The sequence below is a fragment of the Mesoplodon densirostris genome, chromosome 2, assembly GCF_025265405.1.
Source record: "Mesoplodon densirostris isolate mMesDen1 chromosome 2, mMesDen1 primary haplotype, whole genome shotgun sequence".
Classification (NCBI taxonomy): domain Eukaryota; kingdom Metazoa; phylum Chordata; class Mammalia; order Artiodactyla; family Ziphiidae; genus Mesoplodon; species Mesoplodon densirostris.
In genome coordinates, this window is record NC_082662.1 from 45,112,630 (window position 1) to 45,128,277 (window position 15,648).

Sequence of the window (15,648 nt, forward strand, 5' to 3'; positions counted from 1 at the left end):
TCCCTGTAAGTTTTATTTGTCTCTATCCATTTCCTTGGTGAGCTATCCAGTCTCCTGGCCTTAAATACTGTCTCTATACTGATATCTTCCAAATATCTTCCTTCAGCCTGACTCTCTTCCCTGTTTTGTTAGACTTGAGTGTCTTTTTTAAAAATTAATTAATTAATTAACTTTGTTGGCTGTGCCATGTGGCTTGCAGGATCTCAGTTCCCTGACCAGGGATTAAACCCAGGCCATGGCAGTGGAAGCCTGGAATCCTAACCACTAGGCTACCAGGGAACTCCCCGACTTGAGTGTCTTCTTGCCCACTTGACATCTCTACTTACATAGGCATCTCAAGCTTAGCAATTTCAATTCCGACCTCCTGATCTTCCCTCAAAACCTCCTCTTCTTGTAGTCTTCCCTAAGTTAATGGCAGTGCCATCCTTCCAGTTACCAGGCTCAAAACTTTGGAGTCATCTTTAAGGCTTCTTTCATATTCTATGTCCAGTCTGTTAGGAAATTCTTCTGGCTCTACCTTCCAAATATATCTGGAACCCAACCACCCCTCAATCCTTGGGCCAGTCTTGGTCTAAGTTAATCTTGGATTTGTGTAGTGGTCTCCTAACTGGTCTTTTTTTTTTCTTTTTTTTTTTTTTAACATCTTTATTGGAGTATAATTGCTTTACAATGGTGTGTTAGTTTCTGCTTTATAACAGAGTGAATCAGCTATACATATACATATATCCCCATATCTCCTCCCTCTTGGCGTCTCCCTCCCACCCTCCCTATCCCACCCCTCTAGGTGGTCACAAAGCACCGAGCTGATCTCCCTGTGCTATGTGGCTGCTTCCCACTAGCTATCTATTTTACATTTGGTAGTGTATATATGTCCATGCCACTCTCTCACTTGGTCCCAGCTTACCCTTCCCACTCCCTGTGTCCTCAAGTCCATTCTCTACATCTGCGTCTTTATTCCTGTCCTGCCCTTAGGTTCTTCAGAATCTTTTTGTTTGTTTGTTTTAGATTCCATATATATGTGTTAGCATACAGTATTTGTTTTTCTCTTTCTGACTTACTTCACTTTGTATGACAGACTCTAGGTCCATCCACCTCACTGCAAATAACTCAATTTCATTTCTTTTCATGGCTGAGTAATATTCCATTGTATATGTGTGCCACATCTTCTTTATCCATTCATCTGTTGATGGACCCTTAGGTTGCTTCTGTGTCCTGGCTATTGTAAATAGTGCTGCAGTGAACATTGTACATGACTGTTTTGAATTATGGTTTTCTCAGGGTATATGCCCAGTAGTGGGATTGCTGGATCATATGGTAGTTCTATTTTTCATTTTTTAAGGAACCTCCATACTGTTCTCCATAGTGGCTGTACCAATTCACATTCCCACCAACAGTGCAAGAGGGTTCCCTTTTCTCCACACCCTCTCCAGCATTTATTGTTTGTAGATTTTTTGATGATGACCATTCTGACTGGTGTGAGGTGATACCTCATTGTAGTTTTGTTTTGTATTTCTCTAATGATTAGTGATGTTGAACATCCTTTCATGTCTAACTGGTCTTCTTATTGGTAGCCTTTCCCCTATCAGTTTATTTTCAACACAGCAGCCCAAGTGATCCTGTTAAAACTAAGTCAAATCATGTCACTCCTCTGCTCAAAATTCTTTGAAGATCTTTCATACCAGTCAGAACTATCACTGAAGCCTTCTATACCATTTGTACTTCTTAACCCATTACCTGTCTAACCTAACTTCTTATACCTCTCCTTTTTCAGTCACACTGTCCTTAATTAATGTTCCTTGAAACTGCCTGGCTTGCTAACATGCTACAACCACACAGCCATTGCACCAGCTATTCTAAATGCCTGTAAGGCTCTTCCTTACATATTCCCATGGCTTTTCCCTCATTTTTCAGTAAGACCTCTCCTAAGTATCCAATATTAAATCACACTAGCCAGTACTCCTAGTCCTCCTTCATGCTTTATTTTTCTGTATAGCACTTATCAATGTCTAACATTTAAAGTATTTTACTTATTTATTTTATTTTTTTCCCTCCCCCTCTACACACAAGAATATAAGTTCTATGAGGGAAGATTTGTTTGTTCACACTGAATAAACCAAGTACTAACACAGTGCCTGGTACCCATTAGATGCTCATTGAGTATTTGCTACACAAATGAGTGAAGGTTCATGGTTCATGATATGTAGAGCCATAGGCCTGGAAGGTAGATGCCAGGTTCTAGACACAAGTGAACCCCAGCTAACTGGAAGGACAAATATTTATATCTTCCCTAAATATCTCCAGGGAAGGATATTCCTCCACCTGTCCCATTGTTATTCATTTCGGTGTTCCTTTCTCAGTTCTGTTTCTCTTCCTTTACTCATGCTTTTCTCTTTATCCAAAGTGTTCTTCCTCTGTACCTGATTTCAAAACCAATTCAAATGTTAAAGCTTTTAGGAAACCTTCCTAGAATTCTCCATTTTCCAGACAGTGTCACTCCTTCTTTCCTCTGTTCCCATCTTGTTTTTTGGGGGGGCCACCTTTTCAGATTATTCTAAGCTGTAATGATTTCTGTTTCCTCTAAGTTTGTATAATATATTAATATTTGTACATCTTTTACATTCTTTTTTAAAGTTTCTTTCTTTCTTTTTTTTTTTTTTTCCCACCGTGAGGCTTGCAGGATCTTAGTTCTCTGACCAGGGATCGAACCTGGGCCCCGACAGTGAAAGCGTCAAGTCCTAACCACTAAAACACCAGGAAATTCCCCTAGAACTATATTTTTTTAATTGGTTTTTGTGATTGTGTGTATCACAAAACACAGGAAAATAAAGCTTATGTACTGCTTCACTTGGTATGTTAAAATGGTTCTTTTGATATAAGACCGAAGTAGAATTAATTTAGCTCAGTGCCTGGCTCATGGTTGGCACTTCATAGATGTTATCGATTTTGCACATACTGTTGTTACAGAAGTTGCTTCCTGCCTTTTATCAGTATGTCATTGTCACGAATTTGTGAGCACTTAGGAAGGTCTGAATCCCATTATCTCATACGATGTACTCAATTGAATTATTTGCTGCTGACTTGAAGGTTGCTTTACAATTTTATAAGCAGTCTGGAGGAGATGAGCATACAAATTTTACTTAACAAACACTTGAGCTTATTATGCTCTTGGTGCTGTTCTAAGCACTTTATTAATATTAATTTGTTTAGTACTCATCACATGAAATAGTTACTTTTTAAATTTTATTTTTATGTATTTATTTTTGGCTGCATTTGGGTCTTCGTGGCTGCATGTGGGCTTTCTCTAGTTGTGGCGGGCAGGGGCTACTCTTCATTGTGGTGCACGAGCTTCTCATTGTGGTGGTTTCTCGCGTTGCAAAGCACAGGCTCTAGGCGCTCAGGCTCAGTAGTTGTGGCTCATGGGCTCTAGAACACAGGCTCAGTAGTTGTGGTGCACGGGCTTAGTTGCCCTGTGGCATGTGGGATCTTCCCAGACCAGGGCTCGAACCCATGTTGGTGGAATTTTTTTTTTTTACATCTTTATTGGAGTATAATTGCTTTACAATGGTGTGTTAATTTTTGCTTTATAACAAAGTGAATTAGTTATACATATACATCTTTTCCCATATCCCTTCCCTCTTGCGTCTCCCTCCCTCCCACCCTCCCTATCCCACCCCTCCAGGTGGTCACAAAGCACCGAGCTGATCTCCCTGTGCTATGTGGCTGCTTCCCACTAGCTATCTACCTTACGTTTGGTAGTGTATATATGTCCATGCCTCTCTCTCTCTTTGTCACAGCTTACCCTTCCCCCTCCCCATATCCTCAAGTCCATTCTCAAGTAGGTCTGTGTCTTTATTCCTGTTTTACCCCTAGGTTCTTCATGACATTTTTTTTCTTAAATTCCATATATATGTGTTAGCATATGGTATTTGTCTTTCTCTTTCTGACTTACTTCACTCCGTATGACAGACTCTAGGTCTGTCCTGTTGGTGGAAATTTTAAATGGTTCATCCATTGTGAAAAACATTTTGGCAGCTCCTCAAAAAGTTAAACATAGAATTACCATATGACCCTGTAATTCTACCGCTAGTATATATTCCAAAGCATTGAAAACAGATCCTCATAACAAGTACATGTACCCACATTTTCATAGTAGCACTATTCACAGTAGCCAAAAGGCCAACATAGCCCAAACATTCATGGATGGATGGTTAAATTGTGGTGTAGATGCACAATGAAATATTATTCAGCCATAAAGGGGAATGAAGTATTGATATATGCTATACCATGGATGAGCTCCCAAAACATTATGCTAAGTGAAAGAAGCCAGACACAGTAGTCACATATTACGTGGCTCCATTTATATGAAATATCCAGAATACAGACAGACTGCAGATTGGTGGTTGGAGGGGGGAATGGGAAGAACCTGGTTAATGAGTAAGGGATTTTACTTTGGAATGAATGATGGAAGTGTTTTGGAACTAGGTAAAGGTGGTGGTTGAAGAACGTTGTGAATGTACTAAATGCCACTGAGTTGTTCACTTTAAAATCGTTAATTTTATGTCATGAATTGCATTTCAATACATTTTTTTGAGTGTAGTGATAAAAGAATATAAAAGGTATCAGAACACTCATCTGCTGTTTTTCACACTGCAGTTTATAATGTAAGAACAAGAGGGGAGTAAAAGAAAATAAAAGTTTTAAACTAGAGTTTTCAAAAGATCAAAGCCATTTAAAAAGATTGAATTAGAAAGTTTAACAAATGATGACATGAAGGAAAAAATGGGAATAAAAACAAACAAATAAAGTATCATTAGCCTATTTCAACGAGAAGCCAGATTTTAGCATCAAGATGGTATAAGCTCAGATATATTTACTAGATACAAAGTGGTGGCCAATGAGTTTTTCCAGGTTAGGTTCAGAATTATCACCTTAAATCTCTTTATAAGAACAAAGCAAAATATTAGTAAGTGATTTCATTGAAGATATCAAACATAAGTTAATAAAACTAAGAAATAATGGAGTTCATATATTTGTAGAGGAAAGCACTCCTTCGTATGGATGTAGAAAAGGAAGGCAAGATAGACTTAAAATATGGGACATTCTGTTGACTTAGAATTTCAGTGTATATATATTTCTCAGAGAATCCAGTGGATAGGAGAAACTATTGTAATAGCTAAACTAATTTTAGTTACTTGCGTTTAGTGCAGCAATAAAAAGACAGAAAATGAATGCAAAATGTCATGTGTTTGGGTTTTAATATAAATCACCTATGAACTATAGAGAGAATTCAAGTATGTGAATTTTTACTAATAGTGACTGATTTTTCACTTTGTTTTCATTATTTGGTAGCTCCTTTGTCACTTTAATTAAATAATAATATTCTCTTTTGTCTTTGAGAAGTTGTGGAGTTGTGCTATGTCAGACACACCAAAAAATGCCCATTCTTGGCAGAATAAGAAAGTTAGCCTTTCTTTGACTGCAGATGATGAAAGCCATGAACAAGTCCAATGAGCATGTCCTGGCAGGAGGTGCCTGCTTCAATGAGAAGGCAGACTCTCATCTCGTGTGTGTCCAGAATGATGATGGCAACTATCAGACCCAGGCTATCAGTATTCACAATCAACCCAGAAAGGGTGAGTGTTTGAGCTAATTGAGGTTATAAGAATGGAAGATTGTACTGGAACTGGAGAGTTGGATATCTCAGCCCCATAACACTCACTGTCAGAATAAGTGACCACAGTTTGATTAAATTAACCTTTCCAAGTTTATTCTTTTTTTTTTTTTTTTTTTTTTTTTTTTTGCGGAACGTGGGCCTCTCACTGCTGTGGCCTCTCCTGTTGCGGGACACAGGCTCCAGTCGCGCAGGCTCAGCGGCCATGGCTCACGGGCCCAGCCACTCCGTGGCATGTGGGATCTTCCCGGACCGGGGCATGAACCCGTGTCCCCTGCATCGGCAGGCGGACTCTCAACCACTGCGCCACCAGGGAAGCCCTCCAAGCTTATTCTTTAGGAGTATGTTGACTACCCAGACTTAGAGTTGCAAATGGGATCTCTGTTATTGAGGGGAGCATCCTGAAAATACTGCCTCAGGATACTGACAGAGCCAGCATTGATATTTGAAGGTAGAAGACTAGGTCCCATGGTGAGAATATGCTTAGGTAGATTTAGAGCTTTTTGAATGACCATACCCAAAGAATGTTAATTAAATTAATAGGTTGACAGGATTCTGAAGGAAGCCTTCCAGATTCGGTGGTACTCAGAATGTGGTCTCATCACTTAGAAGATTGTTAGAGCTGAAGTCTCCATACCCCAGATCTGCTAAGTCAGAATTTGTGTTTTAACACAATTGCTGTGTGATTCAAATACACATTAGAATTTAAGAAGCATTGCTCATTGTGCCATTTCCTAAAGTATCTTATCAGCTTCTATGGTTTTTTAAAATATTCACATAAATAATTAAAAGTTTAGCTTATTATAGTAGACTGAGAAATCCTATGTTAAACAAGTTTAAGCAGATTTCTTTACTGCAGGACTTTTCAGGGCCTTTAACAAACTGATGTGTATTGTGATTTTACAAAAGCAGGATAGTGCCTAGACCTTCCCAAATTTATTTGACCATGAATCTTTTTTTCCCTCAGAATATCTCCTAAAACTAGCTTTCTTTAGTATGCTTTATGAAGTACTTCTCTAGTAGACATACTGTAGGTCATTGTCTTCAGTTTTTTGTTTTTGTTTTTGTTTTTTTTTTTTGCGGTACGCGGGCCTCATTGCTGTGGCCTCTCTGGTTGCGGAGCACAGGCTCCGGACGCACAGGCTCAGCAGCCATGGCTCACGGGCCCAGCCTCTCCGCGGCATGTGGGATCTTCCTGGACCGGGGCACGAACCCGTGTCCCCTGCATCGGCAGGCAGACTGTCAACCACTGCACCACCAGGGAAGACCCTTCAGTATATTTTTTAAATCAGTTGTTTAGTAAAGGCATAAAAGGTACTGAGCACATGTATATTCAAATATAATATCTAAAATAGGTTGGTGATAAATCCACTGTGCTCCCTATTAGTCAAATCATATCTATAATATTTGAATAAGTTCTGGATATCATTAACATAATTGGTGATAAAACTAGAAGGTCTTCAGAGGATGATTCAAGGCCTGTGAGAAGTTTAGAAACTAGGTCAAAGGAAGACCTCTTGAATAAAGTATAAATGTTTAACCTGGAAGTACAGATTGAAGGAGGGTGAAAAATAGCTATCTCTATTTTTAAGGTTTTGTGTTATGTGGAAACAATATTCAACTTACCCTCTGTAGCTACAGAAGACCAAAACCAGCACCAGTGGGTGAAAGCTACAAGGATCTAGATTTGGGCTCAATTTGAGAGCACACTCTGTAACACTGAGAGCTATCCAGAAATAGAAATGGTTGCCTTGTGCTTTGTGGGCTCCCTGTCACTAGGAGTCTCTGACAAAGGCTGGATCACCTACCCATTAGAGATACTGTAGGGCCAATGGGTAGGAAGGTGGAATAGCTCAGTCCAGTTTGAGATGTGGAGAAATAAAAAGTGTAGTGCAGTTTTCATAAAGCTAAATGTAATTAAATATCCTTTCTTTCATGAAGAGGTGTTTATCTTTTAAATAGGTGTTTGTTTTTTTAATAGCTCCACTTGGTAAATAAAACAGTTGGCAACCATATCTCCATATTCAAAATATATTTGATCTAAAAAAAGCAATGAATTAGATCAGGGGTCAGCAAACTTTTCCTGTGAATATGATAAATATTTTAGGCTTTGCAGGCCTGTGGTCTTTGTCGCCAACACTCTGGCATCATACTTCAAAAACAGCCATAGACAATATGTAAGTGAATGGATATGGCTGTGTTCAAATAAAATTTTGTTTACAAAAACAAGCTGCAGACCAAGCCCTAGTCTTGACCACTAAGATTTTTTTGCTTCTTGATTGAAGGAAGCATAAAACAGAATGGGAGAGTATATCTTAAAACCTCATTCTCTAAGCTATCATTAGTATTTGAATTATTGGTTACTTGTATATTGTGGTGTATAGAGTCGGTGTTTTTTGTTTTCTGTATGATGATGGTTGGAGTCCCCAACTACCAAAGATTTCATTATTATTTTCAACCCCTCCAACTCAGAGTCTTTCTTCACTAAACTATTTCTATTGCTATTTTAGTGACTGGTGCCAGTTTCTTTGTGTTCAGTGGCGCTCTGAAATCCTCTTCAGGATATCTTGCCAAGTCCAGTATTGTGGAAGGTAAAGAATGAATTATTTACTGCATGTACACTAGTTCAGTCCTAACTGTACAACTGAAAAACAAGGGACATTAAAGGAAGCCTTGACACTTTTGCCGTAGACTTTCTTTTTCTTTTTTGCATTGTCATCTAATTCCAGCTAGTCTCATTTATGCTGTCAGTTCTAAACAAATGAATTAATCTGAATACTTTTTAAAAAAAATAAATGTATGTATGTATGTATGTGTGTATTTATTTATTTATTTATTTATTTATGGCTGCATTGGGTCTTCGTTGCTGCATGTGGGCTTTTTCTAGTTGTGGCGAGCAGGAGCTACGCTTCCTTGCGGTGCGCGGGCTTCTCGTTGCAGTGGCTTCTGTTGTGGAGCACAAGGCTCTAGGCACGTGGGCTTCAGTAGTTGTGGCTCGCGGGCTCTAGAGCACAGGCTCAGTAGTTGTGGCACAGGGCTTAGTTGCTCCGTGGCATGTGGTACCTTCCCGGACCAGGGCTCAAACCCGTGTCCCCTGCATTGGCAGGCAGACTCCCAACCACTGCGCCACCAGGGAGGTCCTGCCATAGACTTCTGACTCCTATTATTTATTCAATAGCATCTCACTCTACAGCTAATTAAAACTGTCATAAGGTTGCCTAGCTCTCCAAAGAAGGGAGTAAGTGGTAGAGATATCATGGGACACTGACATAAAAGTTAAGAGATGGCTTTTCAGAGCTCTGGAATAAGGTACCCAAAGGGTCATAGTCTGAATTCAGATATATCACTTGGTGTGAATCTGTAAATATATAGATGAAGTTCAGCCCCAATTACCCACCAGAATGCTGCAGTCACCATTTGGTGTACAGAATGGGATTCATTTGCTGCTGGTTTGCTATAATTGACGTGACACATATCCTGACAAAAGTTAATTAAATGAAATTTAATGAAAGGCTAATGAGCATATTGTTTATTTTCTTTAAGTGATTTTTGTAATTTATTTTATTGAAGTTTAGTTGATTTATAATGTATTAATTTCTGCTGTATAGCAAAGCGATTCAGATATAATACACACACACACACGCACGCATACACATTCTTTTTCATATTCTTTTCCATTATGGTTTATCACAGGATATTTATTTTCTTTGTCAACTGTTCTTCACTGTTTTTTGATCTAGTTTACTCTTGTTGTATAACAAATTAAACCAGAATTTAATGGCTCAAAACAACTATTTTATCATGCTCACTGATTCCTCTGGGTCTGCCCTTGACAGGGCAATGCAGGGTTGGCTTGACCCTGCTCAGTGATGTCTGGGGCCTCAGTTGGGATGGCTTGAAGGTTGGTGGTTACTTGATGGCCGGGAGCTAGAATTATCTGAAAGTTTTTTGACTCACAAGTCTGGGGCCTGTGCTGGGATGATTTAAAGACTAGGAGTAATGATCAGAGTCCTTATCATTGGACTCCTTAGCATACAGCCTTGGGATAGTTGGACTTATTACATGGTGGCTCAGAACTCCCAAGCACAAGTGCTCCAGCACAAGGCAGCAGCCGCACTGGTTTTTATGACCCAGGCTTGAAAGTCACACAGTGTCATTTCCACCATCCTCTAGTGTTGGAAGTGGTCATAAGCCTGCTCAAGGGGAGAGAAGTGAGACTCCATTTCTTGATGGGGAAATGGAAAGGTAACATTGTAGAAAAGCGTGTGAGACGGGACACATAGTGGTCATCTTTGGAAAATATAGTCTGCACTCACAATGACAGGTTTTCATTTCCACAGTAGCTCACGCCAGCACCCTAAGAGCAGTTTTTCCTGAGGGTAGATTTCATTGTGTTAACTGAAATACATAGATAATCTTATGTGTGTTAAAAGAGATTGACTTTCATCTCCTCTATTGGTAAACTTAACAAAACAACAAGTGAAGAGCAAAGTATGCTATTATACTACATAGCAGAAACACTCTATTAAGAAATTAAGACATCTACGAGCTAAGCAGTTCTTTGGTCTTAAATGACTAATTAATGCCTATGTGATCAAATATTGACTACCTTTGAAATTGTGTCTTTACAAGGTGATTAAAAAGCACCCCTTCAATGTTGTCAAAATGATAAATTGAACTGACAGATTCTTACAAATGCAAAACAATGTATTTAAAAGTTATATTTATGTCTTTGGGTTGGGAATTTCTTAGGCCTTACACTTCACTGTGTGTGTGTGTGTCAGTAGAGTAATTAGCTGCCTATTTATGAAATTTTTATTGAAGCTCTTTAGAAATTATCTTAGCTGAGAAAATTTTGTGTCAACGAAGCAGGGTAATTGCTCAGCATGTGACAACTTTCTCCCTCAATTTCAGTATTTGCCTTTGACTCAGGTAGGTAGCAGCCCCAAAATAGTTATCATCTGTTGGCTACATGGTAGCCCATATAAAACACACGTGGTAGGTTTGCCTTATTGCTAGTCAATAAATGGATTTATTCCCCATCCCACTGCTGTTGTTTATTCAGTGATTTATTTAACAAACACTTACTGGCTTTCACTGTATGCAGTCATAGTAAGGCGAGAGATGCAAACGAATAAATATGATCAGAGCATGATAGATGCATCAGTGGAAACATGAAGAAAATCCTCTGTGTGTCCAAAAAAGGGACGTGACCATGTGTAAGTTTTCCCTTTGAGCAGTCTCAGGACAAACTTTGTTGTGCCTGAAGTGAAATCAACAGGCAGGTGTTTTAAGCAGAATCCATCTTGGCATTTGCTCCTCATAACACTTTCAATGAGTAAGAGGTTCAGCTCAAAGAACAAAACCTCTTTGTATCTGTCAGCTTCAGAGAACAGAACAGAGTTTTACGTTCAATCCTAGAGGGATTTGCTAGATGCCAGGTACAGGGTTTCACCTGCCCTTCTACCTGGCTTTGCATTGTTTCCATCTGTATTGTCTTGGTGCTGATTCTCAGATGGCGTTATGGTCCAGATCACTGCAGAGAACATGGATGCCTTGAGGCAGGCGCTGCGGGAGATGAAGGACTTCACCGTCACCTGTGGCAAGGCAGATGCCGAGGATCCCCAGGAGCACATCCACATCCAGTGGGTGGATGACGACAAGAATGTCAACAAGGGGTAAATGCGGCGACCTTCCCCCCTTGTGGCATTTCGTTATGGGCTAGGCTCTGGGTTTTGTCTATACTGGTGTTTTATAACTTTACTGAAAGCCCTGCCTAAGAAGAAAGGACTGCTTTGTATCATAACATGGAATTTTAAATTTCTGGTTTCTTGGCTTAATTTCTGAAGGAGTTTCTGTGCATATTTTTGAAGGGAGGAGGAAGGAAGGAGTTGATAAAACAAAACAATCCCTTTAAAGTTTTTGAGATAATAGTAAAACCTAAGCCTTTTTTTGGTTTACAAGACTGTTTTGCTCATTTTGTTTCATTTAACAACTAGTATTGTTATTTCTATATTACAGATGAGTAAATAAACACCAAAAGGATAGATAAATGACTCCATAAAGCTAGGAAGTGGCAGGGCTAGGACTGAAAACCACCTCCTTGGGCTTCAAATCCTATACTCTTCTCTAGTACATGGCAACCCTATTCTGATGGTTTAAGCCCAGACCTTGGGGTCATCTTTGACGCTTTTGTCTCACACCCTACACCTAGTCCAATAGTAAATCCTGTTAGCTTTACTTTAAAATACTTCCAGAATCGTACTACTTCTCACTACCGCTGCTGCCATCATTTGGTCTGCATTATTGCAGTCGCCTCCTAATTGCTTTCATTGTTTCTAGTCGTGGCCTCCTCCTTTCCCCCAGCCTAATCAATTTCCATTACAGCAGCCAGAGCATCGTCACTTCTTTGCTCAAAACCCACCACTGGCTTCCAGTGTCATTCAGGGTAAAAGCCAAAGTCTTTTACGACATACAAGGCCTTACCCAATCCCTCCATCCACTTCTCAGAAGCAACACCTGGCTTCTTGCTTGAATACATCAGCTGTGCTTCTGCCCTCAGACCTTTGTACCTTCTGTTTTCTCAACTTATACCCTGTTCCTATATAGCCACGAGTTACTCCCTCCCTGCTTCAAGTTTTTTCTAAAATGTCACTTTCTCAATAAGGCCTTCCCTGGCCAGCCTACTACATTATAAGCCTCTCATACACATTTCTTTCCTCCCCTGAATTATATTTAAGGGCACCTATAACTCTCTAACATATATTGTTATTTATTTATTTTATTATATTGCCCCTGGGATGTAAGCTCCATGAGGGCAGAAATATTTGCTGGTTTGTTTATTTATGTGTCACCAGCACCTAAAACACTGTCCAGCACCAAGCAGTTCTTTTTTTTATTATTATTATTTATTTATTTTTGGCTGCGTTGGGTCTTCGTTGCTGCGTGCAGGCTTTCTTTAGTTGTGGAAAGCAGGGGCCACTCTTCGCTGCCATGTGCGGGCTTTTCATTGCAGTGGCTTCTCTTGTTGCAGAGCATGGGCTCTAGGCGCAGGCTTCAGTAGTTGTGGTGCTCGGGCTCAACAGTTGTGGCTCGCAGGCTCTAGAGCGCAGGCTTAGTAGCTCTGCGGCATGTGGGATCTTCCCAGACCAGGGTACGAACCCACGTTCCCTGTATTGGCAGGCGGATTCCCAACCACTGCGTCACCAGGGAAGTCCCCCAAGTAGGTTCTTTAAAAAACTGATTAATTGAATAAATATGTCATACTTCATTGTATTAAGCTTTCTCCCATTCATCCTTCAGGCAATAACTCTATGTGTGGGCTTCTGAAAATACAAAAATGAAGTCCATGTGGTCCTTGCTGACAGGTGACTTAGTCTGGTTTTGAAGATAGTTATAAATAAGTCCACCAAAGTTTGGAAGACGCTATAGAAAACTCTATAGGAAACAGTGAAGATAAAAAAGAAATGAGGAACTCGGTAGAGGTGGTCGGGCAGTATTCAGGAACGACTTCCTAGAGGAATGGCTGCTGCTTGAGCTGAGTCTGGTAAGATGAGTAGACATTTGCTGCATAGCTGTGGCAGAGTGGGCATTCCAGTCTGAGGGACTAGCAGAAGCAAAGGCAGGTAGAGGGCATTTACAACGTGGCATACAAGATTTTTTTAAAATGGTTTTAAAACCTTTGTTATTGAACAAAAGGAAGCAATTTCTAAATCAATGGGTGTGTTTGCCTACTTTACAAATAACCTTTTATCTTCCCATACTTCGTGGAAAATTTAATTTCAAAATCAATTTGTGTTTAATTCTCTATTATATTTGGTTATTAGGTTGATGGTGTGAACTGATGAACAAGTGTCTATATTATCTATCACAACAAATTCCATGGTTATTAGGACAAAAAAGTTGATAAACTGAAAATCTGATGCCTTAAGGTATTGGTAGCTAACAACAAGTAGGTTGCTCTTTCCTACAACACATGCCAGTGGCAGCATCTTAGAAAAAAGGACAAGAACTAGTCAGGGAAGACTCTTGAACCCAGGAGTTTAGTTTGTAGTGTGTAGACTGAATGTTTTCCAGCTTGTTCCACAGTGTCAGGGTATCCTTTCTCAAAAGAGTGTTAATCAACTGAGGCTGCTCTATTTTTGACATTGTCTGATGAGTTAGAAGTTAAATTTAACAGTGGTTAAATAATTTTAATTCAGTCAAATGAAGCAAATCCCAATTTAGGTTAAATTTGACCTTTTGTACATAGAGATTCAAAAACATAAACAGGTTTGAAAATCGCTAGGAAAAGTTTGGAATCTTTGCAAAAATTATTTGGAATCCTCATTGGAATGAGTATGTATCTCCACATATTTATACTTGCTATATTTTGGAGAGGGCATGACCATAAAATGTGGCCTTTCTATTCAGGAATCTAGAAGTGATAATGTAGCACTGAAGGGAGTTTGTTGTGATGGATAATATAGATACGTGTTCATCATCTCACACCAGCACTGTCATAATTAACATACTTGGTCAAATAATTCCTTTAATCAATAAACACTTACTAACCGCCTACATTCCAAGCAGTGTGTCAGACATGGAAATGTAGCACACAGAGGTGAGTATATCGTATACCCTCCCTTCCGGAAGTTCGTTTGTGAGGCAAATACACAGACAGTCTGGAGAATGTGATGTGATGAGTGTCATCACAGCGAGGAGCGGAGGCTGTGGCAGAGCCAGGGGAGAGCAGGATCGGGTGGGGCTGTGCAGCCACTGAAGGGAGGAATAGTGGAGGAAGAGAGCAGGCTTGAGTAAAGTTTCTTTACATTAAATAACCAGCTCCTGGAATCAGGACTCGTTTGTCATATGTGTGTTCCCAATTATTTCAGTGCATAGGCCCTTCCCTGAGAGCTCTGTTCATGTACATTTTTGTTCAGTGGCTTCTTCTTTTGTGATGTTTTACACACATGTGTTCAGCAAGGCACCCAGTGTAATTAGTAAAAAGACTTGACAAGAGAAGTGGTTCTTCTAACTTTGAGCTGCTTCCATCTCTTTCCTTTGTCTCTGTTTTAGTGTCATAAGTCCCATAGATGGGAAGTCCATGGAGTCTATAACAAGTGTGAAGATATTCCATGGATCAGAGTATAAAGCAAATGGAAAAGTCATCAGATGGACAGAGGTAAGGAAATGAAACTTGGCATCCTTGACCTCCTCTGAAGACAACTTTTTGCTCGGCCCAGAGAAACATTCTGGGCTGATTCTGGAGGATAAGAAAAATAAATAAATAAAATCTCTCTGTTTACCTTCTATACTCCAATTCTCTCTGGTCTATCTTAGCTCACTAGGAAGAAATGCACAAAGTGCGGCCTGCAGCAGTGAGACGTCTCCTCCCGATGAACTAGTTTTCAGAGATTTGTTCACATTGGAACTCAAGAAGGGTGTATCTCTGAAGGGTGCATACCATCTTTGCTGGATTCTTCAGAAAGCTGGGCTGGTTATGCTGCCGTTATAACTGTCTTGGATAGCACAGTCTTTAAAAAATAGACTTATCTCACCAATAAGAAAACTAAAGCTCAGAAACTAACTTGTCCAAGATTACATGGTGACTAAGTAATGGCTGAGTCCTGATTCAAACCCAGATCTGGCCAACTCCTAAGCTCTTTTCCACTATATTTTTCCTTAATGTGAAAGCTGTGTTAGAGGCTAACTTGGGAATGAGAGGACAGGGCAGAAACCCTGTATATGTGTACATGTCAGACAAATCAGAAAGTTTATTTTCTGAGAGTAAACAGGTAGGTCCTATGTCTCAACTTCTTTTGAACCTCATTTATACTTGTCTATAAAATAAAGTAAGATCTCTAGGATTTCTGGCAGCTTTAAAAATCTTAATTTTTTTTTTTAAATCTAAGAAGTTCTTTGACTTCTACCTTTTCCATTTTACACACAGGGTAACTGAGGCCAAGGGAGGTTAAATGCCTTACCCAGGTTTACTA

The 15,648-nt window shown here is 39.6% G+C and overlaps 1 protein-coding gene across 1 annotated transcript in view; it reads left to right on the forward strand.

Annotated features, from left to right (window-relative positions):
• ZFYVE9 (zinc finger FYVE-type containing 9) overlaps window positions 1–15,648 on the forward strand; it is a 192,808-nt gene that overhangs the window by 174,074 nt on the left and 3,086 nt on the right. Inside the window, exons 14-17 of the mRNA XM_060089797.1 lie at window positions 5,483–5,633; window positions 8,182–8,262; window positions 11,187–11,349; window positions 14,729–14,834. Coding sequence (XP_059945780.1) covers window positions 5,483–5,633; window positions 8,182–8,262; window positions 11,187–11,349; window positions 14,729–14,834 — 501 coding nt within the window. The remainder of the gene's footprint in view (window positions 1–5,482; window positions 5,634–8,181; window positions 8,263–11,186; window positions 11,350–14,728; window positions 14,835–15,648) is intronic.